Consider the following 26,671-nt stretch of genomic DNA (forward strand, 5'->3'; position numbering starts at 1 on the left):
AGGGGTCCTATCTTAATATGTTTGGGCTGTTGTGACACAGGTAGGTTATAAGCAACAGAAATTTATTTCTCAGTTATCTAGAGACTAAAAGTTCAAGATCAGGGTGACAGTATGGTTGGGTTCTGGTGAAGGCTCTCGTTTGGACCTTCTCCCTGTGTCCTCACATGGTAGAAGAGGCTAGGGGAGCTCTGTGAGGTTTTTCACAAGAGGACTGATACCAAATTATGAGAGCTCCGCCTTCTTGACCTAAGCACTTTCCAAAATCCCCAACCCTAATACCATCACACTGGGCATTAGGATTTCAACATATGCATCTGGGGAGAAAACAAACGTTCAGATCATAGCAGGTCTGCAGTAAACTTTCTGGAAGAGTACAGCAGTTGCTCTCTAGGACATTATATTTGAAGGCTACTGTTATGCATAAATATTTCCTATCTTCTTTTTAGTATCCTATTATATTTCAATCATCCACTTATTTATTTAAATCCCTTGAAAATCTGGGCTTTGTGACTAATTCCAAGGGGTGACTATTGTTCCATAGTGTTAAGAATAGCTTACTTTTTATTACCCTGTATGTGCCCTCCTGCATACTGTAAGGGCTTCTCTATTTGTACATTGTAGCTATTATCCTGTATTTTAAGAGAACATGGCTTTGCAACCTCCAGCTCTGACTATATTTGCTTACTATAAGAGCTTAGATTTCCTCTCTCAACAATCTGGGGAATTGCTATGACGTCAGACCTCTGTGTCAATGCTCTGAGGGTGAGAATGCAGATATTGGAGACATTTCATTTGAGGTTATTTGAGGAGAATGTAATATTGTCTATCAAGTTGGTCAGCAGCCTGTTTGTAACCCCCATCTCTGGCAGAGCTTGTCTATGGGAGTCGTTCAAAATTTATCTCGTTTCTGAATCGTTTAGTCACTTTTTGGCTCTCCTGATTTCTCTGTTACATTTGGGAATCCTATAAATTCACCATCTTCTTAATAAAAAGCCTATGAGTAGAAGCAACATTCAGAGGTGCTTATAATTTCTGAGGACTTTTGAGAGATCCGTCTCCATTTTCTCACATTCTTCAATTTATTTTAACTGGGATGGGGCCAGCTTTTTCAGGAGATTAAGTAGAATATACTGGTGTTCATGCGTTTTCTCAAACACTGCCTTTCCCCACCTTTGTTTAATCCAATTACACAAAGATGTACTGCTCATATTTTGTTTTGTTTTGTTTTGTTTTTAAGTATTTTACTTATTTATTTGACAGACAGATCACAAATAGGCAGAGAGGCAGGCAAAGAGAGGAGGAAACAGGCTCCCCGCCAAGCAGAGAGTCTAGCGCGCGTACAAGCGCAGGGCTCTATCCCAGGACACCGGGATCAGGACCTGAGCGGAAGACAGAGGCTTTAACCGACTGAGCCACCCAGGCGCCCCTGCTCATACGTTTTTTAAAAAGATTTCCTTTATTTATTTGAGAGAGAGAGAGAGAGAGTGAGAGAGAGCACGAGCAGAGGGGAGAAGGAGAAGCAGACTCTCCACTGTGCAGAGAGCCGGCTGTGGGACTCCATTCCAGGACCCTGGGATCATGACCTGACGCTTATCCAACTGAACCATCCAGGCGCCTCTGCTCATACATTTTGCGTAAGCTCTAGGCTAATTGCTGAAGGGGTTATGAAAGTGAGTTAGACAGTTTCTGTCCTAAAGCAGTTTATGATCTTGTGTGATGAGGGAAATGGTTAAGGACACCAAAGCTGTGCAGACAAAAAACCATTTCTGTTTCCGTTTTTATTTTTTACTTGGGTTAAATTTATCTAAAGCTTTCTAATCAAAGCTCTGTGGAATAAAAGAGAATAGGAAGGAAAAAAAAAAAAGTCTCCGGGCCGAATATACTTATCATGTGCTATGAATAGTCTTGCTCCAAAGTATGAAGTCCAGATGTTGGATTTATCCCATAGTTCAGTGAATGACAAAACTCATAACACTATATGTTTTATAGCTTCACTATTTATACATAACCTGTGATAAAGCATTAACCCCTTTCAACTAGTATTTTCTGCCTCAAAGGATCCACCAGCAGGCATACAATTAAGTACAGTTGGAAAAATCATATTCCTGAGTTCATGACAGTAAAACTGGTTGTCTTTGGTCTGTCACTGTGCCACAGTAATAGAATGTATCTGAGCTTATACAGGAATTGTTACAATGCAACATGACAGACATTGCCTTCTACCTAAAATCTTACTTTTCAATGAATTAATTCACGAAACCTCATTGCTTACAACTATGAAAAAGAACAGTTAGCTGTCACCTGCCTAGGATGGAGAAACTGAGGCACAAAGCGAGCTGTTAATTTCTTTGAAATGTCCAGTGGGCAGTTAATTTCCTTGGAATGTCCAGTTAGCCTCCTAGCCAACTTACTGATGACTAATTCTTGGTTCTTGACAACAGTTCTTCCCAGCTCAAATATGTTCTCACCAAATCGTGAAGCTCCTGACCAACCAACGAGCACCGCTCTGCTGGTTCCATTAGAGATGCATTAGAAAACTTCAAGGTCACTGTTTGTTTGTATGTATCTTTGACATCAACTTTTGGACTGTACTTGAGACCATTACTTCATAGCGAGTAAGGAGAGATGCCTGACTGTAGCAACACATCAGTAACTGTTACTGAAATTCACAGACACAGGCTCTCCCAGGAGGCAACCCGGGCCAAGAGGATTACTGAAATGAGGAGCGTGAGGAGCGTGAGGAAGAAGAGAAAGCCAATATCCTTATGAACGAAGCTTTATTTCTAATAAAAGAAAAGAAAACAAGAACAAAACATTGACTTCAGTTCAAAATCCAGCTTGTTTTCTTTACAGAGGCTATTGAAATTTGTCAGTACAAACTCACATATTTTCTTCCTAGCTTACTGTCACATACTTTAAGAAGACAAATTATTTCCTCCCTATTTTTTCCTCCTTCTACGTGCTTTTCCATCTGCTTTGAAAAACCACAATACTGTGGAGCGAGGCTGGACTTGGTGAAATATGCTTATTCTTGTCAGGCAGGCAGAGGGTTAAGGGAAGGAAGAAGCAAATGATTCTGGGTTTATCTGATACATCCATTTCCCCTAATTCTGCCTTCCTAATCTCTTACTTAGGAATGCAGAGAACTCTCTCCAGTCTGATTCTGCCTGCATGGAAAAGAACTAGCAGGAGGTTGAGGTTGCAGCAGTTGGTTGGCCCTTTCTCAGGGATATGCTGGAGCCAGCTGGCTTGCAGGAGCTGACTGTGCTCATCTCTTCTCAGCGCTCTCTTCAGTGATGTCATGGTGGTAGCTTGAAATTGGCCACGAGGGGGTATTTATGCCATAGAAATCTGCAAATGCTACCTACCAATCAGGAATCCCCTCCCCCACTGGAGACTTAGTTTACCAGCATATCACTGCCCTTTGTCCTTAACCCATGTCTGAAGGATTTCTGCCAGTGTCCAGGGAAACTTCACCAAACCTTTGATGTATCAGGAGCCTAAAATGACAAACCAAAATGAATTAGGAAGAGAGAAATTTTCCAGCTATGTCATCATCAAAAAATAACTTGGGGACAGGGTTTTATCTGCCCCATAATCTCTAAGAGCAACTGCTTACAGGTGCACCAAACAACTAGTAATATATGATATTAGTGTGTTTTCTAAGCAAACGGAGCTTTGAGATAATCTATAATCCCTTGTTCCTACTTCCGACCAGATTATCCCACTAGATCTCCTGGCTCCAGTGTAATCTTAGCAACCCTTGCTGCCAACTTTTGGTGCATTTACAGTTATAGGTGGAGGCTTTTTGCAGCAGTGACTTCTGTGACTCTGTGGCTTCTGTGACCCCAAAGACTTAAAAAGCATCAGAGATTTTGGCCCCACCAAAAGTCTTCAATGTGTGGGAAGTTTGGGTAGCATCTGAGCATTGGGGTAAATCTTGGAGGCTCTGGCCTTCCTGAGATCTCTTCTTTGTTGTCTTGATAACCTCCCAGCAGCTTCAGTGATGGCAGGAGAGGCCACTGGCAGCAGGAGTCAGAGAGAAGGAAATACCAGTCTCTAGATAGTTGTCAGGACATCACTGAGGAACATAGTTATTTGCCTTTTCCCTGCAGGGACTTCTATTTCTAGAAGAGTGAGGATCTTTGAGGACAATCTGCAGGTCCCCAGTTATGGATGGGAGCAGAGTCTAAGAGGCTGTAATTTTACTTCCAGCTTACTGTATTCTAAGGGGACATGATTTTACGTTCTCAATCTATGAAATGGCGGAGGTACAAAAATGTGGAATCTGAATTCAGGCAGACATGATTTAACTATTGGTTAAGGCCCTAACAATCACTTATCCATTCATTCATATTTCAAGATTAAAAAAGCAAAGAAATCCCCAATACCTTAACATCATTCTCTGAAGAAAAGTAAACAAAGTGATAGAGAGCTCTGAGTTGCCATTGCACATATGATACAGTTTCGTGCTTTGAAAAAAATCACTGCTAGAATACAGAGTACTTAAAAAAATTTTGCTTAAGATCTGTTTATTTGAGAGAGTGCACACACTCAAGAGGGCAGGGTGTGGGTAGAGGGAGAGGGAAAGAGAGTCTTTAGCAGACTCTACTCTCAGCACAGAGCTGGTGGTGAGGCTCCATCCCATGACCCTGAGACCTTGACCCCAGCCAAAACCAAGAGATGGACACCTAATGGACTGCACCACCCAGGCAGGTGCCCCCAGAGTACTTTAACAATGTTTTAAAGATCACATTAAATAGTCACTCTCTGTGAGCCATTGTGGATGAAATCTATGCCCGCTTGCATAGGAAATGTGCTTAGTAACAGTTTTGTTGAACTGGCTTTGAGATAGGAATATTGATTCATTTTTTATAATAAATTTAAAATGAACTGACCTGGAAATAACTCATTCAGCCAATCATCAAGCACAGGCAAAAGATCTTACTAATTTCTCCGTGTCCCACACTTGACTTACCTATTTAATTGGAACAATTTTACTAGGTTGTGAGCTCTATAATGATACAAACCACCTGGAATTGTTTTCTTTACCCAGTGCTGAGTACTTTGATATTACTTAATAAGCATGTATTGAATGAAAATAATACAGTGGATCCCGAAAATAATTTCACTAATGACAGTAACATGAATGGTTTTTAAATTTAGTTTTGAGCAATATATTTTAAAGTGACAACGTTTATTCTAAAATTTCCTTTTCAATGACACATGCATATGTAGGTAATGGTACTTATAAATATATAATTGGCAAAATGATTTGATGAAACTGAGAACTTTAGTAAAATCTGAACAGCCTACCAAATGTAGGGCGTGATTGGTCTATAAGTGAAATCTATGGAGGAATAGAAAGCCTCTAACAGTGTGGTCCCTGTCTAGGACTTTGGTTCAAGCAAAATCCAGCTATTTACAATTCTTGGAAAAGAAACTCTATTTTCACACAATTTATAAATGTCAATATCTTTTACATATGGTATTGTGAGAGATTTTTAGAAGGTAGTTCTCTTATCTTCTGTGGTTTTGATTTTTTTGTTTTTTCTGTTTTATATTTCTTCTTATGCTCCCACGAGCCACTGAGTACATTTTCTTAGAGCAGAGGTATAGGGAGTACAGAGGGATATTCAGGCTCATTACCTCAGTTGGCCCAAGAGTCCAATAATACAGTCACATTCTCTGCCCAGAGCAGCTGGCTATGGCTGGTCTAGAGGAAAACTCTCTGCTCACAAGCTCTGCCACCTCCCTATGCTGGTTCGTCAGCTTCCTGGCAAAACTTTGTCTTTGGCCACAAGTGTCATTAGATGAGAGAATACTGATGACAGAAAGCAAACACATCACCACTCCTAGAAAAGCAATTCTCAATTTGTGTTCTGTGGATGGTGAGTCATGCTAGTCTACAAAGAACAGAGGAGCACAGAAAACAAGGGAAAGAAGGGCAAAGAATGCCCTCCCTGGTTACAAATTTGGAAAATGCTCACTTTGGGCATTTTGGTTGGCTTGAATGACAGCTGATGAAAATGAAACGTCAACAAAATAAGGAGGTGGTATTGAATTACTGAGAAAGTATTTTTTCTCATGGTTGCATGAGAAACAGACTTTACTATTTACGTACATCTTAATTTTTAGACATTAAAATTATAGGAACATAGCCAAAATTAAAAATAACCTGTGTTCTGTACTTTCTTGATGTATAACTATAGAACATTCCTTGACCTTCCTCTGCCCTTGCTCCCACTATTTAGTTGCCATAGCGACCACCAAGGTTCACTTTTTTTTTTTTTTCTCATGTGGAAGAATAACAGTACCATATGAGGGACAAACCGAAGGCTGAACATGCAAACACAGAGTGCAGTGTTATTATAAAGGCTTATTATGAAGCTTGCCTGGGTTCATCCATAATGTTCTATTACAGACATAATATTTTGATGCACTTGTCCACCATTTTGAACTTTTAAGTCCCCATCAGGCCACTGAACAGTAACACACTTTTGTTTCTACTCTTCCTTTAGCTTGGAAAGAGCTTACTCATCCCCTAGACCCCAACAGAGTACTGCAATATGAGAAATTCTCAGTCCTCAAAGCTTTCCCTCTGTCCTAATCAACAGCCATTTGTCTTGGTACACTTCCAGTTTTGTTTTGTTTTTTATGATTTTATTCAGAATCAGATCTAGATCAGATAAGATCCAAGATTATTATTAAAGCATTTCTTGAGATGTCTTTTATTTTAAAAATCTGTTTAAGTATCTATTTTGTAGACCATTTTTCACATGAGAAGTCATTAGGATATTAGCTTCCATTATATTTATTTATAATGTTTATTAATATTTAGTTAGTTATATCTATTTTGGATATAATATGCCTAATACATTAAAAGATTAGCATAACACATACTTCATAAGTAAATATACAAATGTTTAGGATAACTGATTGTATTTTCAAATAATGCATTAAGCTGACAAAAAAATTTAAAGACTAATATCTTGAACTATGACATTCTTGAGAGAAGGGATTTGTTTTGTATTTTTCTGTGTCCTTGCACCCAGAATTGTTAGGTGCTTGTTGTTTGGTATAGTGGTGCACAAAAAAGTTTGTAGAATGAACTATAACCCATAGTTCTCAAGCTGAGAAAACCAAGGATTTAGTAGTAAGAGATCAGTGAGGTATTTCCTTGTCTAAGTTCCTTCCTAAATTAATATAGAAGCTTCTCTCCAGCCCATGGGAATAATTATTATTTAATATTCTCTCCTTTTTTTCTTAAAACAGGAAACTTTCTTGATGTAGCTTTTGTTTTTATCCTTAGTTACAGAGAAGAATTTCTCTACTAGAAGAAAAACACAGTGCAAATGTAGTAATAAATACATGGCAATTGATTCTTGGGTCTCAATGTTCAAGAGGTAGTAGAGAGGGGTAAGGACTGGTGGTGAGCTAGTAAGTCCTTCATCTAAATGAGTCAGCCATGATTCAGCTCCAACTAAATATAACTACATGAGAAAATGTGCTCAGTTGTGCCAGATATTCTGATTTTTTTTTCAATAAAATCTCTGTATCTAGATTATTTTGTGAAATATTCTGAAAAAAGTCTAATTCTTCTTGATAGGAGTAATATTCCATTATATATACACACACACACACACACACACACACTACATCTTCTTTTTTTTAAATTTTTTATTTTTTATAAACATATATTTTTATCCCCAGGGGTACAGGTCTGTGAATCACCAGGTTTACATACTTCACAGCACTCACCAAAGCACATACCCTCCCCAGTGTCCATAATCCCACCCCCTTCTCCCAACCTCCCTCCCCCCAGCATCCCTCAGTTTGTTTTGTGAGATTAAGAGTCACTTATGGTTTGTCTCCCTCCCAATTCCATCTTGTTTCATTGATTCTTCTTCTACCCACTTAAGCCCCCATGTTGCATCACCACTTTACATCTTCTTTATCCCTCCATCAGTCAATGGACACTTGGGCTCTCTCTGTAGTTTGGCTATGGTAGATAATGCTGCAGTAAACATTGGGGTGCAGATCAGTGATGTGGATGGAGCTAGAGAGTATTATGCTAAGTGAAAACAGGGAAAGGCAAATACTGCATGATTCCACTCACATGTGGAATTTAAGAAACAAAACAAATGAGCAAAGGGAAAAAGAGAGAGAGAGAGAGAAAAGAGGTAAAAGGGGGAAAAGAGAAAGAAACAGACTCTTAACTATAGAGAACAAACTGATGGTTACCAGAGGAGAGGCGGGCAGGTGGATGGGTGACACGGGTGAAGGGGATAAAGGAGCACTTGTCATGATGAGTACCAGGTGTTGTATGGAAGTGTTGAATCATTGTATAGTACCCGTGAATATGTTAGCTACCCTGTATATGTTAGCTAACTGGAATTTATAGAAAAACTTTTAAAAAAGAAATGAAAATTTACAAATAAGTAATACATAGTAAAAAAAAAAAATGTCTAATTAACTGTTCCTTTTACCCCATATCTGCAAAGAGTTTTTGGCCTGTAGGACATCACTTTTTAGCCTACAAATCTAAACTCTCAAACAAGGACCCTGTTGGAGGATGGTAATTAGGCATGTAATCAGTAATGGTAATTAGGCATGTAATCAAGTAATGCATATAGTTACAAATAATATATATTTTTTCCAGTCAACTCAAGTATTTCTAGTTTAGTTATGGGAAGAGTAGAGAATTTCTAGGTGAAATAGGTAGATATCTTGAGGCCTCTTTGCCATTTTCTGGACCTACCTTAGTTTTACCTTGTCCTAGAAGGTTGGTTCTCAATGTAAAGTCTGGGACTAAGAGCATTCTCATTCCCTGGGAACTTGTTAGAAATGCAAACTCTCGGGCTCCACCCTAGACCCATAGATTTGGAAATCTGGGGGTGGGAATCAACAATCTGCATATTAATAAGTGCTCTGGGTGATTCTGAAGCACTCTGAAGTTTGGGAAACACTGCCCTGGGCTTTCAGAGGTAGCTTCTCTACCTGTAGTTGCTCCTAAAGCTCTGGCAGGCTGATAATCTTGGTCTTCTGGCTTCCTCATCCCCAACCCAGGCTTTAGGAGCCAAGATTTAACTGGTTTGTGAACTCTGGGCTCAGCTTGGCTCTCCAGAAAAGGGAATATTGGACTAAGACATTGGTCCTTAGTAATGGAGGAAAAGGGACTTGGACATTAAGCATGTTCAGAGGGGAAGAGGAGGAAAAAATATGTTCCAAGATGTCTTCTTGGTCTCCCTCAGCCATGGCTTATTTTACATTGAACAGCCTAGTGGTATAATTGATTGATTGATTGATTGATTTTGAAAGGATTTTATTTATTTGAGAGAGAGTGAGAGAGCACAGAAGCAGGGGGAGCTAGAGAGAGAGGGAGAAGCAGACTCCACCCTGAACAAGGAACCTGATGTAGGGCTCCATCCCAGGGCCCTGGGATCATGACCTGAGCCTAAAGCAGACAATTAACCTACTGAGCCACCCAGGTGCCCCTCGTAGTATGATTTAAAGAAATACTGTCTTTGCCCTACTTTTAGCCTCTTAAAAATGGCTACTTCTGTTTTAATTTCAATCAAAGATTCACTAGGGTTCATAAAGACTGAGGAATATAGAGTTAGGGTAGTGACATTACTATGTAATTTACTTTTAAGGAGGTTGATTTCTTAACTGCACCCTGAGATTCTGGAAGAGTGATAGTTCAACAGATGAGTGAGAGGTTATGTATGGGCTGGGGACACACTTAAGGCAAATCTGGGTTGGGAAGGCCCTTTGTGCACCAGAATGAGAACACTGGGATCTTATTTTTATAATTTCAGGGAAAGGCATAGGTGAGGAACACAGATGGGGAGACAGGAAAGATGCCTAAAAAGGAGGGGGCAGAAAGTGACAATGGATAGCGTTGGGGCAGAGAACCCCTATATCATTCCCTCTTTCCAAAAGCTTCTCATAAATCTCCTCTCAGAGGGTCTACACAAAAATTTCATTGTTGGAAAATCCCTGAGCTCTGGTTGCCTCCAGTCCCTACATGAGTCCTTTTTCTTGCTTTTCTTTTTCAAAGCTAAAGCAAGAGTACTAGCGATGTGATTTAAAGGAGAACTCATTTACATATATTTCCTGAAGGTCCTATAGCATTTATGATTTATACACTGTACACAGTGTTATGTTTCATAGTTAAGGCACCCCATAAAACCCAGGGACCTAATTCTAATACTTTTTTTCTTTGTGATTGAATTCAACTTTATTCTTTAGTTACCTCTCTTATACTTCTTCCCTCCAATACTTGACTGAGGTGGAGAACTTAACCTGGATACTTCTGGGTAAATTCAATTTTATCCAGTGATTTTTTTTTCTTTTCCTTTTTTCAGTTAAATCAATATACATAGCTTAGTCCTAGAACACACCAGAATTCCATTTCCATCTTTCCCTCCTCTCAAGCTCTTTTCCTCCATATTTTGGGGGTATCACACAAACACAGTGCTTCATCTGGGGGGGGGGGGGCAGGTAGGGAAGTTTGCTAACGTGACCAGCTTAGTGCAAGTAACAGGTTGGGAGCAACTCCAGTATCTGGCTCATACAGACGGCCCTGCTGTGGTCAGGACTGGCCACATAATTTAGGGGTCCCAGTGCATAAGGAAAGTGTGGGGCCTCTAGTTGAAAAAATAATGAAGGGTTTCAAGGGTTTCAAGATAGCAACAGCAGAGCTGCAGGACAGGGCTCTCTGCAAGTGTATGAGTCACATGCCTCTAGAGCCATTTTACCTCTATGTCCTCTTGTCATCTCCCAGCCTGGTGAAAGCAGTGGCCACTGGGGAAGTGCCCTGTCTCCCCTGCTGTCTTAGAAAGCCTCCCCTATTCTCACAGGTGCTGAAGATTCCCTGAAGTGTAGCTGCTCTTCCCCTCATCCCCTCTTCGCGTGGTGTGCTTTGAAGCCCTCTGCCTTGGTAACTCTTCTAGTAGCCTGCCAGCTGTCTCTCCAAGATTCCTTCCACCCTTGCTGGGCACTCAGCCCCTTGGGCATGTTATACGTAGCGGGCAGCAGTCTCCATTACCCTCTTTGCAGACACGTGCTGCTAATTCTCTATCGGCTGCCTGAAGATCCCATGGCATGACTAATGCTAGTGGGAATCCTATTCTCAAATTGTATCACGTCAGGTTCTTCCACCGTAGATTCCTCAAAGGTTGTGAAGGAACATGTTTATATTCATGCCCTCCTTCGAATTCCCTGGAAGAGAACAAGAGGATAGGTGGGCAGATGACATAGCTACTACATGATCTTTTCTCTCATTTTTTCTTCTCTCTTATTTTTAGCCATTTTTCTCATTACTATAAACTGGGAGAGGGAGTGGGGAGTGGCAGAAACCATTTCTGTTTCTCCCATTTTAAACGCACCAAATAATTATAATTGTTACACAGTTTAAAACAGGGTTGGCAAACTAGGGGAGGGGGGTCAAATCTGGCCACACCCATCTGTTGACATTATCTGTGGCTGCAGCTGAATTGAATACATGCAGCAGGGACCACATGACCTGCAGAACCTCAAATATTTAGCATTGACTTCTTTACAGTAAGAGTTGTTGACTCCTGTGCTAGACGATCACAGTTGAAAGCAAAGTGTCTGTCTCTGGTGGTATCTCTATGGGGGTGTTGAGAGGTGTTTGATGGTCTCAGTAGTTAATTAGCCACAGATGAATGCTTCCTGCCTTACTGTTGCTAGTAAGTATTTCCCCATACATATACAGGGTGGGTGGAACAGGTGTTATTATCCTCATTGTACAGATGAGAAAGCTACCAGTTGGAGAGGTTAAATAACTTGTCCAGGGTTATAGACTAAATGAATGTGGGGTTAACAGTGGGGACATGGCTTTCTTGAGGACTTAGAGTTAATGGCAAACATCTCCAGGAGGTTTTAGCATGTTAAGAAAATTAATGCTAAGGATGTATGTGGTCATGGGACACCTTAGGTCCATTGTAGGGTTGGGGGTATGCTGAGGTAGCATGGTTGGACAGTGGAGAAAAAAAAGTCGTTTGGGGCCATTATGTGTTTGAAAAAAACATTCCAAAAGGAATTTTCTTATGTACTTCCTGCCCATACACTGTTTGAAACAGTGTTATGGTAGCATGTATTTGTAGCATGTATGGTAGCATGTATTATGGTAGCATGACATTTTAGATAAATAAAATTCCTGATGCATCTTAATTAACTAACCACAAAGTTCTACTTACTCTTTTTTTTTTTTAAAGATTTTTATTTATTTATTTGACAAAGAGAGAGATCACAAGTAGACAGAGAGGCAGGCAGAGAGAGAGGGGGAAGCAGGCTCTCTGCTGAGCAGGGAGCCCAAGGCGGGGCTCGATCCCAGGGCCTAAGATCATGACCCAAGCAGAATGCAGAGGCTAAACCCACCGAGCCACCCAGGTGCCCCTCTACTTTCTCTTTTTGCCATGCTTTGCATTCACATAGCAGCTAAATTCAAGATTGATTGATTGGTATAGAACACAGCCTCTTCATACAGTATCAGACTGATAAGAGTCTTTAAACATTGGATAAACATCTATGACAATTACAAAGCTTCTCTTGCATTCATAGAATTTTTGCATTTTTCCTTGCCTGGTGTATAAAGTGTATGTGCTCTGTTTTCAATTTAGGCTTCTTATGCTCTGATCTAACCCAGGATAAGAGGTGTTCAGGGATAATTAGAAAAGACAGAAGTCAGGAAGAGTTAAAAACAGATACAACCCATGACTCTCTTATTATAACTGACTTTAAGTTGCTCTTTTATGTTAAGAAATGGTTTAGAGATTGAAAAGAAAAGACATTTAAAGGACAACTGAATACAATTGATGTATCTGTAGGCACTTAGAACACATGAAGTCATTGGCGCCACACTGATGGAGTGATCCACTCTTCTCCCTTGGTAGCCTGAAGCAAGGATATCCAAACCATAGCGTGTCTTTCTTCTCAGTAACCCACATTGTTGACACTAACTAGCAGTTGTGATCTGCCTTTGCGTTTCTTGAAAATGCAACAAAATTATTTAAGAATATTTGCTACAGAAAGACATTTTCTAACAGAAAATATATACAGTTAGCTTAATAAAGCAATCATACTGAGTGAACTGGAATTTTTCTTAATTTGCCTGATTTAAAAAGTCTTTTCAATTCATATCTGGTCATAAAACAATTGTCATGTTTCTGGAGTCTTAGTTACTTTTTCAATTCAAAAAAATTAGAAGTCAACATTAGAGGCTCAGTGGGTTAAAGCCTCTGCCGTTGGCCCAGGTCATGATCTCAGGGTCCTTGGATCGAGCCCCGTGTGGGGCTCTCTGCTCAGAAGGGAGCCTGCTTCCCTTTCTATCTCTCTGCCTGTCTCTCTGCCTACTGTCATCTCTGTCAAATGGATAAATAAAATCTTAAAAAATTACAAGTTAACACTGCAACCCCTTGCAGTGTTCCTCTTCAGCTTTGTTGAAAACCTCAAACACGGAGAAGTAGAAAGGCAACATAAGGGGAGAGGAAGGGGTAGAGAGTGTGGTCTTAGAAGAAGAAGGATTCACACAAGCAGAAATTAGAGAAAACTACCTGCTGGAACAGTAGGATTCTAAATTAATTACTATCATTGGAGGCTCTTTGGTGGATGCTATCTCCTAAAACTAAACTTATTTCGGTCCCATAAAAGGGTCACTGTGGGTTCATTTGTGTTGCAATAGTTATGATATGGTGGGGAAATCTCCCATTCAGATTTCTCCTTGCACATGGAGAAACCCAACAGGCTTACATTCTAGCTCAGGCTTTCCCAGGCACTGGCCACATTATTTTGGGCAAATGTCTAAATCTCTCTAAACCTCATTTCCTTATCTTTATAAGAGGAAGAATTGTAGTCCTTGTTTTATGGATTGGTATCAGGATTTCATGAAATGATGCTTACCCCAATGTCAAGAGCACAATGAGCTCTTTAGTAAATGTCAGCTATTATTACTGTGAATAGAGGTAATATCTAAGAATAATTCATCAAATATAGACTGCTGAGTTAGAATCCAAGGTATTTGTTGTTCTGGTTACAGATAAGTGTTTATTAGGGGAAGGGAAATGACTGATTCTTCTACAATTCTGGGTCTGGACCTTTTCAGGAGTGGTGAGGTACAAAAAGGAATTCTGGGTCCAGCTAAGCAGGCATCTGGTAATTTTCCTCAGATGTTCTCTTTGTCACATGATAAAACCAAGGTTAAGCAATTTTGATTATACTAAATGGTAACATTTTTTAGAGGCCAGGTACTGCTAGAATGTCTGGAAGAACTGCAGTGCCCAGGTAGAAAGGATAAAGTAAAATTAACCAGAAAGCTAAAGAGTTGTCTTAATCACTTAAATTTTGGGCAACACTCTTTCTTTGTAATCAATGACTATGTATTATATACTGTGTCTGGTAGAATAGTGACATCAGAATTACAATAATAAAGTATTATAAATATAAAAATATTTAAAATGTATTTGAGGTTTAAAAATGAGTCATTAAAGTTGAAAATCCCAGAAAAAAATGTCATGTCATTATGTCATTGTTTCTTTATAAAACAGTATATTTCTAGATAGTTGAACATTTTTCTTTTATACAATTGACAGTGGCCTTATTTCTATGAAAGAAGTAAAAAGAACAATAACAAACCTAAAACCCTGTTATAAATGCTAGAAGTGCGTATAAAGAGATAAACTGACAGTTGCTAAGAGAGGTAACCCTATGTTACAGTCAAAATTTTAAAACCTTCAAATTGTACATTCATTTAGACTCAGGTATCCTATTTTTTAAAATTATTTTTTCAGGTATCCTATTTTAAAAGACTTCTTATTTAATGGTAGTTCCCTGATCTATTCTTTCATTATTTTTTTTCTAGAAACTTTTTCCAGGTCTGCTTTTATCTTCCTTGAAGAACATGGAGCAGAACTTTATAAAACATTTCACCATGGTTTTAGGCTAGGGTAGAATAATATTTTTCTATTTTGCCACAGTTATAATACTTTTCTTAAACTTTGGATTGCAACATCTCTGCAATGATTCCAAGAGAATCCCCTTTCTTGAATTCTAACATTTTGTGAAATTATTTAGAATTTTCAGTTGGTCTGGATAGATCTGTCCTAGTAGAAAATTATTTTGAAGATTTTATGAATGTGGATAATAAGCAGTGAAAAATCACTTAACATGGCTTGTTTCATAAATAGTATGAAGAAAGTGAAAGAAAATTGTAAAGAAAATTTAAGAGTAAACCTAGGAACACTTATGAACAGTCTGTGCCTTTAGAATGAAATGATAATCCTGCAAGAAATGTTTGAACATTGTATGAGTTGGGGTCTTTATAATTAGACTTCACCAAGTAAATAAGATATGCAGAGGGAATAATCTGACATCGATAAAGAATAAACTATTTGATTCTTTTACATTCTGAAATTCACATAAAACTAGAACAGATGTTTTCTTTTGTCTTTAGTTTTGGGTGCTTTGGGTATTGTCATTTAAGTCCAACTGAAAGAACCAGGACAGTTCCATGCTAATAATCTGGAAGCCTCACTTGCAGCAGACCGTCTGCCAGACCACACTATAAAAAGAAGGCTTTTCTGTAATCATGTGCTTTCCTTTTTACTATGTACTATAATTTTCCCTTATAATTCTATAAATCATTTAAAAAGAGAAATTATATAAATAAAACTATTGTGACATCTCACCCCATGCCCTAGGTGGGTTCTTGGAAAAGTATATAGATAAAATGAAACCAGAAGCAGAGGCTGGATACTTGAGAAACATAGGAAATATTCCAAAACCTAATTTATGCAGAAAATGTTTCTGTTGGTGGTAGGGATGGGGAGTCTTGTGGCCAATATTGAACATGAGAAGATAAATCTGAAAGGAGGCGAGAGTTAAGAGTGAAAAAAGGGAAGGGGGAAACTCAGAATTAAGATTTGCAAGGAGCTAATGAAGGTGGGTACTAGAATGAGTATTTCATTGTTGTAGAAATTTTTCTTTGTCCTTTTCCTTTTCCTCGTTCAAATGATCTAGAAATACTTGTTCATTCAGTGTAAATGGCTCAAAGTCTTTATAAACATTTTCTGATTCCTAGAATTTTATTCTTCTGATGGTATGCTCTGGTGATTGCCCAATATATGCGGGGGGGGGGGGAGGGAGGGCCTGAAGAGGAGGGATGGCCATAGATAAAAGAGGGAGGTTTGGAATAACATTTCATATTTCTTTTCTTCACACCCTAGTCAGCAAATTCCATGTAAACTATTGCTGACTAATTACAATGAACGGAAAAGTAAGTTTATTTCTTGAACTATGTTAGGATTATTTACTTATTAAAAAGAGGAATTTGTGCCCCAAATAACAGCGATTCAAAAAAAAAAAAAAGGGTGGGATGATTACAAATCTGATTGAATTTTCAATTTGTCTTTTTCTTGAAAAGAACTCTCTTCAAAGGGTATATGCTGGGATAGAGCAAGGGTATTTTTGGCTTCTTTCAGAAATTTTGTTATCTACATCTCCCAACACTGCAGCCATGTAATCAACTATTAAGAAGCCTACAGAGTACCAGATGCCTTTTTTGTTACCTGCCTGATACTCCTGTAAACACAATGGACGGGATTTGGCCAACTCTGATTAAATGTGTACTATTGTTCAACTCCGGGACTTTTAACACAGATGGTCCCTGTTCAGACTTCACATCCTGTTTTCATAACCTGTATCCTTAATGTTTAGCCATGTTGCTTCTTGGGATGATTTAAAAATGATTCATCATTTTACAAGTTCTGCAGCAGGTTAATGATTTTGGCGAAAGGATTTTGCTTAGAAACCTAATTTTAATTGCTGTGTGAGTTTTGCATGAGTGTCTGTGGAGGAAGATGAATGGATTTCTCCAATTCTGTAGTATGAAGTGAAAAACATTACTTTAAGTAAGCATTTGTAAACTTTTCTGAATCATCTGATTTATAGAATATTCCCCTACCCCTTCCAATTTACATGTGTTTAAGAACCTATTGTGAGTAGGTATTTGGAATCAGACCTGGGTTCAAATCCTAGCTCTTCTATTCACTAGGAGTCGTTGTGTGATCCAGGAAAAAAGATATTTAATGTCTTTCAACCTCCTAGGCCATATCTGTAAAATTGAGAATAATAGTACCTACTTCATAGGGTTAATGTGAATATTAATATTAATTTAAATGAGATATTATATGTAAAATGCTTAGCACACTGTGTAACACTTAAGACACAGTATGTGATGCAGCCACTCTGGAAAACAGTATGGAGGGTCCTCAGAAAGTTAAAAATAGAACTATTCTATGACCCAACAATTATACTACTAGGTTATTTAATCCAAAGGATACAAACATAGTGATTCAAAGGGGCACATGCACCCTAATGTTTATAACAACAATGTCCACAATAGCCAAACTATGGCAAGAGCCCCGATGCCCATCGGCAGATTAATGGATAAAGAAGATGTGGTATAGATATACAATGGAGTATTACTCAGTCATCCAAAAGAATTAAATCTTACATTTGCAATGACATGGGTGGAATTAACAGGTATTATGCTAAACGAAATAAGTCAGTCAGAGAAAGACAAATACCGTATGAATTTATTCATATGTGGAATTTAAGAAACAAAATAGGTGAACGTAGGAGAGGGGCAGAAAAAATAAAATAACATGAAATCAGAGAGGGAGGCAAAACATAAGAGACTCTTAAGTACAGAAAACAAACTGAGGGTTTCTGGAGGGGAAGTGGGTGGAGGGATGGAGTAATTGGGTGATGGGCATTAAGGAGGGCACTTAATGGAGTGAGCACTGGATGTTGTATACAACTGATGGATCATTAAGTTGTACCTCTGAAACTAATAATGTATGTTAATTAAATTGAATTTAAATAAAAAAATTAAGAAAAAAAGAAACTCTTGAGAGAGCTATTAGAATAAGGAAGTATGGCTGTCATTAAATGTGATGCATGAAAGTCATTATTGTCTTGATATTTTCTTCCTTCAAAATAAAGTAGTGTAAAGTGGACATTATTGGAGTGCCCAGGTGGCAGTTGCAGGAACATGTAACACTTGATCTTGGGGTTGAAAATTTGAGTTCCACGTTGGGTGCAGAGATTACTAAAACAAACAAATAAATAAAAATCCTTATAAGTAAACAAACAAACAAATAAATAATGTGAGCATTACTGATGACACAGTTGATTACACTATTGAGAAGTATCTTTCACTTTCAGGTGTCTACTTCCTTCCAAAAACATTTCTTGGGTAGTTTATGATCTCTGAGTACTTTTACATTGCCAAGATAGAAAAGGAGCTGATTGCTGACTTTGTTGTGGAGATAAAGCTGGTAGACCCTATTTAGATCACCAAGAAAGTACTAGAAACAATGCATACATGTCAAAGGAAAAGTAATTAATGTGAAATTTCAGTGTCACAGAGGAAAAATATTTGCTAAAACAGAATTAACATCATGGTCTAGCACATGAGATGTTTTTATCAGTCAAAGTGAAATAACATGGAAGAAAACAGGGAACTCAAGCTTTTGAGCTGATTAATGACATAAAATAATTAGATGATTCTAAAATATGCTTTTTCTGTGAAAGTGACTAATTCTGTAATCAGTTAATTCTATAATCACTACTAGTTACTAATATAATTCCATTAATTCCATAAAAGCTATTAATACTACAATAAAATTTACTTAAAAATCATCAGACTGAATGTTTTAGAAAGTACTAACTATAAAAAGAGTTGCACTAAGTAAATGTTCACTTTCTGTATGTTTGTAAATACGGTTGAGTAAATGCATGTAACATAGCTAGTTAGGCATTTTCCTAATGTAGGAATACCCAAATGATGTAGATCCTATAAAAGATATAAGAAGCCCATGGAAATATGACACAAACACATGCTACATTCAAATATAAACATTGTATTTGATTAAAGCCATGTATGACTAAGTTTAAAACATTATCACCTTACTATTGTCTGGAATTTTTATTAATGCATGGTCTAAATTGAAGTTGTCAAATCAGTATTTGATGCACCATCCCAAAGAGCCTTAAGATCTTATAGAGAAAATTATTTCAGATAAAAAGGCATGGAGTTGTAGGGAGTCACAATTCAGTTTGGGAAGCCCGTGTGTCTTACTTATGATGTGTAAAATTCAAGAGTTATATTTGAAATTGTATTGGGGAGGAAAAAGTTTTCCTTCTACCTTTCTAGGTTCTTAGCTGAGACACATCTGTAACAAAAAGACAAATTAACAGGAGAAAAACAGAGTTTAATAACATGTATACCTCCTCTATACATGAGAGAGGAATTCTCAGAAATGGCTCAAGCCATCACCTTAATATCATCTTCAGTTAAAGACAAAAGAAGATGTCAGAGATAGGGAGTCAGTTGGGGGAGGTTACCAAGAAAAGCACAGTAAGTAAGAGTAAAGTGTTGTGCACATTTAAGACTTAAGTCCTTACCTTCTCTGTGCTGAGAAGAGTTTCCAGAAATTTAGTCATTCTTTTCTTCCTGGTACAGAGAGGGAGACACCCTTACAAATGGAGATTTCCCATATAAATGTAATGTTTCATACCAAAGGGAAATTTCTACTCAGTTTTCAGAACTTCACCTCTGTTTACTATTTCTTAAATAATCAATATGCCAAAAAGGTATATTTTACTCCCCTTCAAAACTTTCTATTCACGTTTTTTTTTGGACTGGGGTCTTAAGTCAGCCCTCTCTGCCCACAAATAAACTGTGATAAACTGAAGTAGATCTGTTCTGAAGTGCTCTGACTTCTGTTACAAAGACACATCTATTCTTTCTTCACCAAGGAAGCACAAAAGATGCTCTAAAATTTCAAGAACTAATCTCTATGCGAACCAGAAAATAGGTTGCCAGTCTTAAGGACCACTTCTTCAGTTTATATTGTTCAAAATTAGGGTGATGAAGAAAGTTCACACACTGACAAAAGGGTCCATTGGGTTATAAGAGTTCAGTTCAAAAAAGGAGCATGAATGTAGATTTAAAGATTTGTTGGAAGAATTGAATACGCACTATCTGAAAGGAAACATCACACTGTATTTATTTTTCTATTACAGACCTAGTGTTTTGAAAAGCTTTCCCTGGTTTCTTAAGTATGGTTGAGTTCATAAAGGAAATTTACTTTCAGCAAACAAGTCTCTGTATTTTATCTGGAATGAGTAATGAAAATCTTGCTGCTTAGCTGTTCAGAGGAAGGACTATTTATACTGTGAGTTTTAAATAAGCCCATGTGCTAAGCTACTATATTTAAGAGTTAAGGCAAATTTTGTAGTACAGCCCCCAGGGTATTAGAGCTCTCTTTCTTACACTTTGAGTCCTAGGCTTTGAGTTCAGTTTGTTTGTTAGTAACATACCTGTTGGTCAAGTTCTTCTGCTGAGAGACTGACAGAGAATCTATAAAGCATTCATGATGGAAAGACCAAAATGTACTCCACATGGGACAAGTTACCCACTGCTTTGTCTTTTTCTTTATTTTACCTCAAGATACTTAAAAAATTTTTGATTTTGAAATTCATCTGTTTTCCCCAATTCGTTGTGCTCTTATTTTTATTACTGTAAATGACTGACATAAAACAAAACAAAACAACCTCCCCCATCCAGATTTTGAAAAAGAGGTTATGGAAAAACAAAATCCCACATTACTAAAAATAACAACACCCTCTTCCTTTTGAGTTTGCCTATTCCTCTCTCCATTTGAAGCCCCCTCCACCCTATGTGGGTTTTTCTGTACGTTGTGACTTCCAACTTGTTCCTGGCGGTGTTTGATGTTTGAATTTTCTTTTCTTTTCTGTTTTTTAATGTTTTATTTATTTATTTTAGGGAGAGAGAATGCACAAGTGAGGAGAAAAGGAGAGGGAGAGGGAGAGAATCTCAAAGTTGACTCTGCATTGAGTGTGGAGCTCAACATGGGGCTCAACCTCATGACCCTGAGATCATGACCTAAGCCCAAACCAAGTCAGATGTTTAGCCAACTGAGTCACCCAGGTGCCTCAGATGTTTGAATTTTCTGATAGATTTAATTTTGAATCATTTTTTAAAATAAATTTTTTATTTTACAACAGCTTTCAATTCATAGAATTACTGCAAACATAATACCAAGGGTTCCGGTATATAGCACACCCAATTTCTTCTGTAGTTAATATCTTACATTAGTATGGTACATTTGTTATAATTTATTAACCAATGTTGATACATTATTATTGGTTAAAGTCCATGTTTTATTCATATTTCCTCAGTTTTTCCATATAATGACTTTTTTTTTTTTTCTGTTCCAGAATTCCACTTAGGATGCCATATTGCATTTAGTTGTTATGTGTCCTTAGGTTTCTCTTGGCTCTGACGGTTTTTCAGATATTCTGTGTTTTTGATGACCTTGACAGCTTTAAGATGACTGGTCAGCAATTTTGTAGACTGTCTGTTAACTGGGGTCTGTCTGAAGTTTTTCTCATGATTAGACCTGGGTAATGTTTGGGGGAGAGAGGCCACAAGGGTAAAGTACCATTTTTATCCCATCATATCAAAGATACATAACCATCAACACAACTTAGAACTTTTGGTGTTGAACTTAATCATTTGGCTGGAGGTGTTTATCAGATCAGAATCACATTTTCACTTTTTCCTGAAGTCCATCAAAGCATTTTCCTGCAGATTTTAATGACTTTCATTAAAGCTGTAAGGAAACGAACTGGAACTGATTTTTGGTATTTCTTTATTAGTGATGCTGTGAAGCTGGTAAAAGTTTCTAAGCAGTTAGACGAATAATTTCAGTGGTAGTAACATCTTATCTTTTTTTCATGTATTGTAGGTGGGAATGAGATCCCGAAACCAGAGTGGTGAAAATTCATCCAATGGTCATATTTCCTGCCCCAAGTCCTCTATCATCAGCAATGTTGACGATAAAAGTCTCTCAGAAGATGCAAAAAAGAAGAACAAATCAAATAGAAAAGAGGATGATGTCATGGCCTCCGGAACTGTCAAACGTCACCTAAAGCCATCTGGAGAAAGTGAACGAAAAAATAAGAAATCCTTGGAGTTATCCAAAGAAGACCTTATACAGCTGCTCAGTATAATGGAGGGAGAGTTGCAGGTAGGGTCAAATTTTATCAATGATTTGTCTCTAGTTCCTAAACTATAAAATGAGTGACTATGAATCTGTCTCCCTTACCAGATTGTGAACTTCATGGGGAAAGGGGCTATGTTTTTCGTATTAATTTCTAAATCCTTGCCACAAGTTTATACCAAATAAGTATTTGTTCAATGAGTGAAAGAATAAAGAATAGATGCTGATTCCAACTTCGAGCTTTTCTAGAAGCAGAAAATTTCTTCATGATATGATTTTGGTAATAATTTAACCCAGCCTCCTGTGCTTAGTAACTAGTAAGTTTATCTAATTTAGCCATAGGCTAAATTAGGTTGAAAGCCATAGAAAAGTCATGATTATTAGAGTACAGAGTTTAGATCAATGGTTACTTTTGCTTTTTCTAGAAGATAGAGTGAAAGGGAGATAGATAGAGAAACAAAGAAAAGGAAAGATTCAGAAAGCTTTGTTTAGACCAGCCTTACTCTTTTTTCATTTTTTCTCAACTTTCAGCTTTAAATTTCTATGACATCACAGGAGTTGAGAACACAAATAAGCAGAGCATTGTATTGTAAAGATGTAGTATTTTCACAAAGCATTTTCAAGTCTATTATTTCATTTGATATCAACAAAAATGTGGGTGTTATTATTTATATTTTATAAGGAAGAAACTGGGGCTCAAAAGGGTTAAGGGTTTGTCCAGATCTCATCTTAGGCCTCCTGATTCTTGGTGGTGTACTCTTTCTACTGCTATTCTTACCACCTCTCTGTAGCTCCCACGAACCACGGCCCCCATTAAGCACATGTTTTTAGGGATCCAAGAGGGAGTTGGAATTCTTTTGAGTCTCTCAGTTCTGGACAATCCTGTTTCTGAAAGTGGGGGAAAAATAATTTTTTTTTTCTTGGAGGAGATTATTACTTAAGACTAAAGTTGATGTTTTCCTTATTGTTTTTATTAGGCTCTTAGCTTGTATGAACCTCAAGGGGAATGCTAACAATTGTGTGAGATGAAACTTTTGGTGGTGTTATCATCAATTATTTGCAATCTACCCTAAACTAGGGTGGGGTAGCCTCATCTGTTCCTGTTCTCATCTCTGTGTGCCTACAGATAAGGAAATCCCTGGAGAAAAGAGAAATCAAAAACATAAAAATATCAAATTTTGAACAAATAAACATGATTGGGCTTACCATTTATGGGCTGAGAAAAATCACATTTGCATTTCACAGCAAAAGATGAAATTTACCAGAGTATCACCATTACTAGAAATAGCTTCACCACTCCCGGAAAGGTGGTTTGTTTTGTCTATTAACATTTATTGTGTAAGGAGGCAGAATATATTACTCTAACTTTTTAAGCTGCTGTCAGTTGACAGATTTTAACCTGAGTGGAAGGTACAGCAGTTATTGTGGAAGTTTTCACAAGGTAAGACCATCAGTTCCCTTCTCTCCAAGCACAGTGGCTTGTGTGAAGCCTGTGGCTCTTCCAGATTTCAATTTCTGCAGAAGACTGTTATGTAATGGTGAACTCTGGAAGATATTTAAGATTCATGTGATTTTTATACTCATGGTGTTACAGATACAGTTTCAGAGCCAAGGCATGCAAAATATAAGGCCACATACCCAGAACATTAGGTAAATTAGCCAGAAGGTGCCAAAGAAATGCATTTTGCTCTCCATTAAACTTTATAAATACTTGATACCTTACCTTACACAATAGATATATTCCTGAGCAGCAGTAAATAAGTAAAGATTGTAAGATATTTGTGGAGGAGGCAGTGAAGGAAAAGAGAAATGAAGGACCTGGTATTTTAAGAAATTTCATGGTGAATTCATTTGCAAAGCAAATCATCCATCTACCCATTTATTTCTATGGACCTACATAAGTGTATGGACTTACAAATGCAGATTGTGTCATATTAGGTCTGTTTAAAGTGAGAGTGATCCTGTATTTAGAGCCGTAGATCTATGTTCTTGTCGCAGAAACCTGTCCTTTCTTAGCGTTCTCACGTGAGAGGGCGTGTGTTGTAGCTAAGCATGGGAGGCAGTTGGCATTAGCACATTTGAGTGGGCTGGTGAAAATGTGGCAGCTGTGTGCCAGGTTTGCTAGACTAGAGATAGGGGAAAAAAAATTCTGTGTAAAGATCTAGTGCTGTGAAGAGAGGCAAGGCTGTGCCTTGAGAGGTAAGGCTTGTACACCATTTGGCTTGACGTTTATGAACATTTAGTGAGTTGTCCTCCAGACCTTAAAAGACCACTGATTAATTACCTCCCTTTATAGGATGGCTGTATGTGACCCAAATACCCTTTACTCTGTTCCAAGGTTATATAAAATATTGGGGCTGACAAGCCTCTTGGAGGTGTCTTATCCACCTCCTTTTTATTACAAATGTGAAACTGACACTCTGATAAATTATGGGACTTTTCCAAGGTTGCACAGCAGTTTAGTTAGCATTTGCTCAAGATCCAAATTCCCTCTCAGTTCAGTGCCCCTCTTATTATAGTATTTATACTTAGGGATGTTCAAGGGTAAGATCCATGATCTTTGTATTTATTCTTCATCTTGAGAATTTCTTTCAAGTAGATCCCTAGTGTGAAATCCAGGGCCAAAACCATTTTTTAGGTTAGAGAAATTGAAGAAAGTTTTACAGTAAAAGTATATGATCTGAGCCTTGAAGTTTGGTGTGATCTGAATAGTGAGAAACATGGTGGAGGGCAGGGCTGCCCCATGGCCATAGACTGGGCCCTGCACAACTTTGGGGAGCTTCATATTCACTACCCTATGAGGGTTGTGCCCTGGAGTTATGCAGTAGCTTGGCCTTGGGGAGATTGGAATTACTGGTTAAAAGAAGTAGGGTGACACAAAGAAAAAAGGGCTTGTAATATTGGGGAGATAAACCAAGATCAAGTCTCCCTGTAGGAGATGTACCCTGGAAGTGACTTAGGGGAAAAAGAGGAAATGGGAGTTCACTCAGGCTTTTCATGTCAATTTTCCTTTTCTCAGACTTGTTTTTGATCTCTCTTATTCTCTTCACCACCACATCCAGGGTTTTGGACATTGTAAACAGTCACTTGTGTTTTCTGGTACCAGTGGCCTGCCTGCCCCCTTGGAATCTATTGTGTGATCTATAGGAATTTGTTGAGCTCACATTAGAACAGCATGGCCTTTTTTTTTTTTCTTTCAAATTTTAAATTATTTTTTAAATTTATTTTCAGTGCTCCAGAATTCATTGTTTATGCACCACACCCAGTTCTCCATGCAATACGTGCCCTCCATAATACCCACCACCAGGCTCACCCAACCTCCCACCCCTGACCCCCCAAAACCCTCAGATTGTTTTTCAGAGTCCATAGTCTCTCATGGTTTATCTCCCCCTCTAATTTCCCCCAACTCCCTTCTCCTGTCCATATTTCCATGTCCTCTGTGTTTATTTCTTAAAAACAGCATGACCTTTATTCTTAGCATTGGCTCTTTGCAAAATTTGCAAATTTGTTGTTTTGTTTGCCAGTCCAAGCACCCAGGGAATCTTTTTTTTTTTTTTTTTTTTTTTTTTTAAGATTTTAGTTATTTATTTGACAGAGAGAGACAAAGTGAGAGAGGAAACATAAACAGGGAGAGTGGGAGAGGGAGAAGCAGGCTTCCCTTTGAGCAAGGAGCCCAACGTCGGGTTCAATCCCAGGACCCTGGGATCACGACACGATCGGAAGGCAGACGCTTAATAACTGAGCCACCCAAGAACACCTGCCCAGAGAACTCTTGTAGTGCAAATTTCGTTGAATATGTATTAGGGATGGAGTTCCCCATCTCAGGGATTTTTGTATTTTAAGGAGTCTTATCTAGAACTTATGGTGTCATGAACTTTGTCTTGAAAAGGGACATCTTCTAGACCTTTCAAGCCACACCTTAGCTGATGCAAGCCTGTCATTTTAACACAATGGCTGGCCAGCTTTGCTTGCATGGAAATAGCTGGGATGGTTTCCATCATGACTCCTCTGTCATTGATGCTTCCAATAACAAGAACTTTCTAATAAATTGGAATATTTTTTATTCTCTGGGTGAAAAACTGGTTACAGATTTCCCAGACTAAACTGAAAATAATGAAATAGTATACCCAAACTATCACTTGGGCACCATGATTAATTCTCCCTTGTATTTGTCCAAAAATAGCACTTTAAAGAAGCCAGTTGATTCGGCCGTACTAAAAACGAGAAAAATTCAAAGGAAATGCTACTCACATCAAAAAGCCATAACACAGAAAACTTGGCAGAAGGCTATTCTTGTAAAATGATTCAAAAACAGGATACTAATTAATTCTTTTTCTTCATGCAAAAAAAATTTAGCTATTTTATATAATAAATTCACTTGATATATCCACTTGAATACATTTTAGAAAAAAAAAGCCTCTAAAAATTTTCATTTTTCCCTTTGTCCTTATAGTTAGTTCTCTTTCACCTGTGCAAAAAGGCTCAGAGAAATCTAGCTAACACAACTAGATAAAGCACCACCATTCCATTTGGCTTTGGTGTTCGTCAGGCTG

General features: G+C 38.0%; 1 protein-coding gene across 3 annotated transcripts in view; it reads left to right on the top strand.

Annotated features, from left to right (window-relative positions):
- Positions 1 to 26,671, top strand: part of FILIP1 (filamin A interacting protein 1) — a 267,880-nt gene that overhangs the window by 132,242 nt on the left and 108,967 nt on the right. For all 3 annotated transcript variants that reach the window (XM_013056269.2, XM_045066239.1, XM_013056270.2), the window contains one exon: positions 21,864 to 22,145. In XM_013056269.2, coding sequence (XP_012911723.1) covers positions 21,864 to 22,145 — 282 coding nt within the window. The remainder of the gene's footprint in view (positions 1 to 21,863; positions 22,146 to 26,671) is intronic.

The sequence above is a fragment of the Mustela putorius genome, unplaced genomic scaffold (assembly GCF_011764305.1).
Source record: "Mustela putorius furo isolate JIRA1106 unplaced genomic scaffold, ASM1176430v1.1 tig00003863_pilon_pilon_pilon, whole genome shotgun sequence".
Taxonomy (NCBI): Eukaryota; Metazoa; Chordata; class Mammalia; order Carnivora; family Mustelidae; genus Mustela; species Mustela putorius.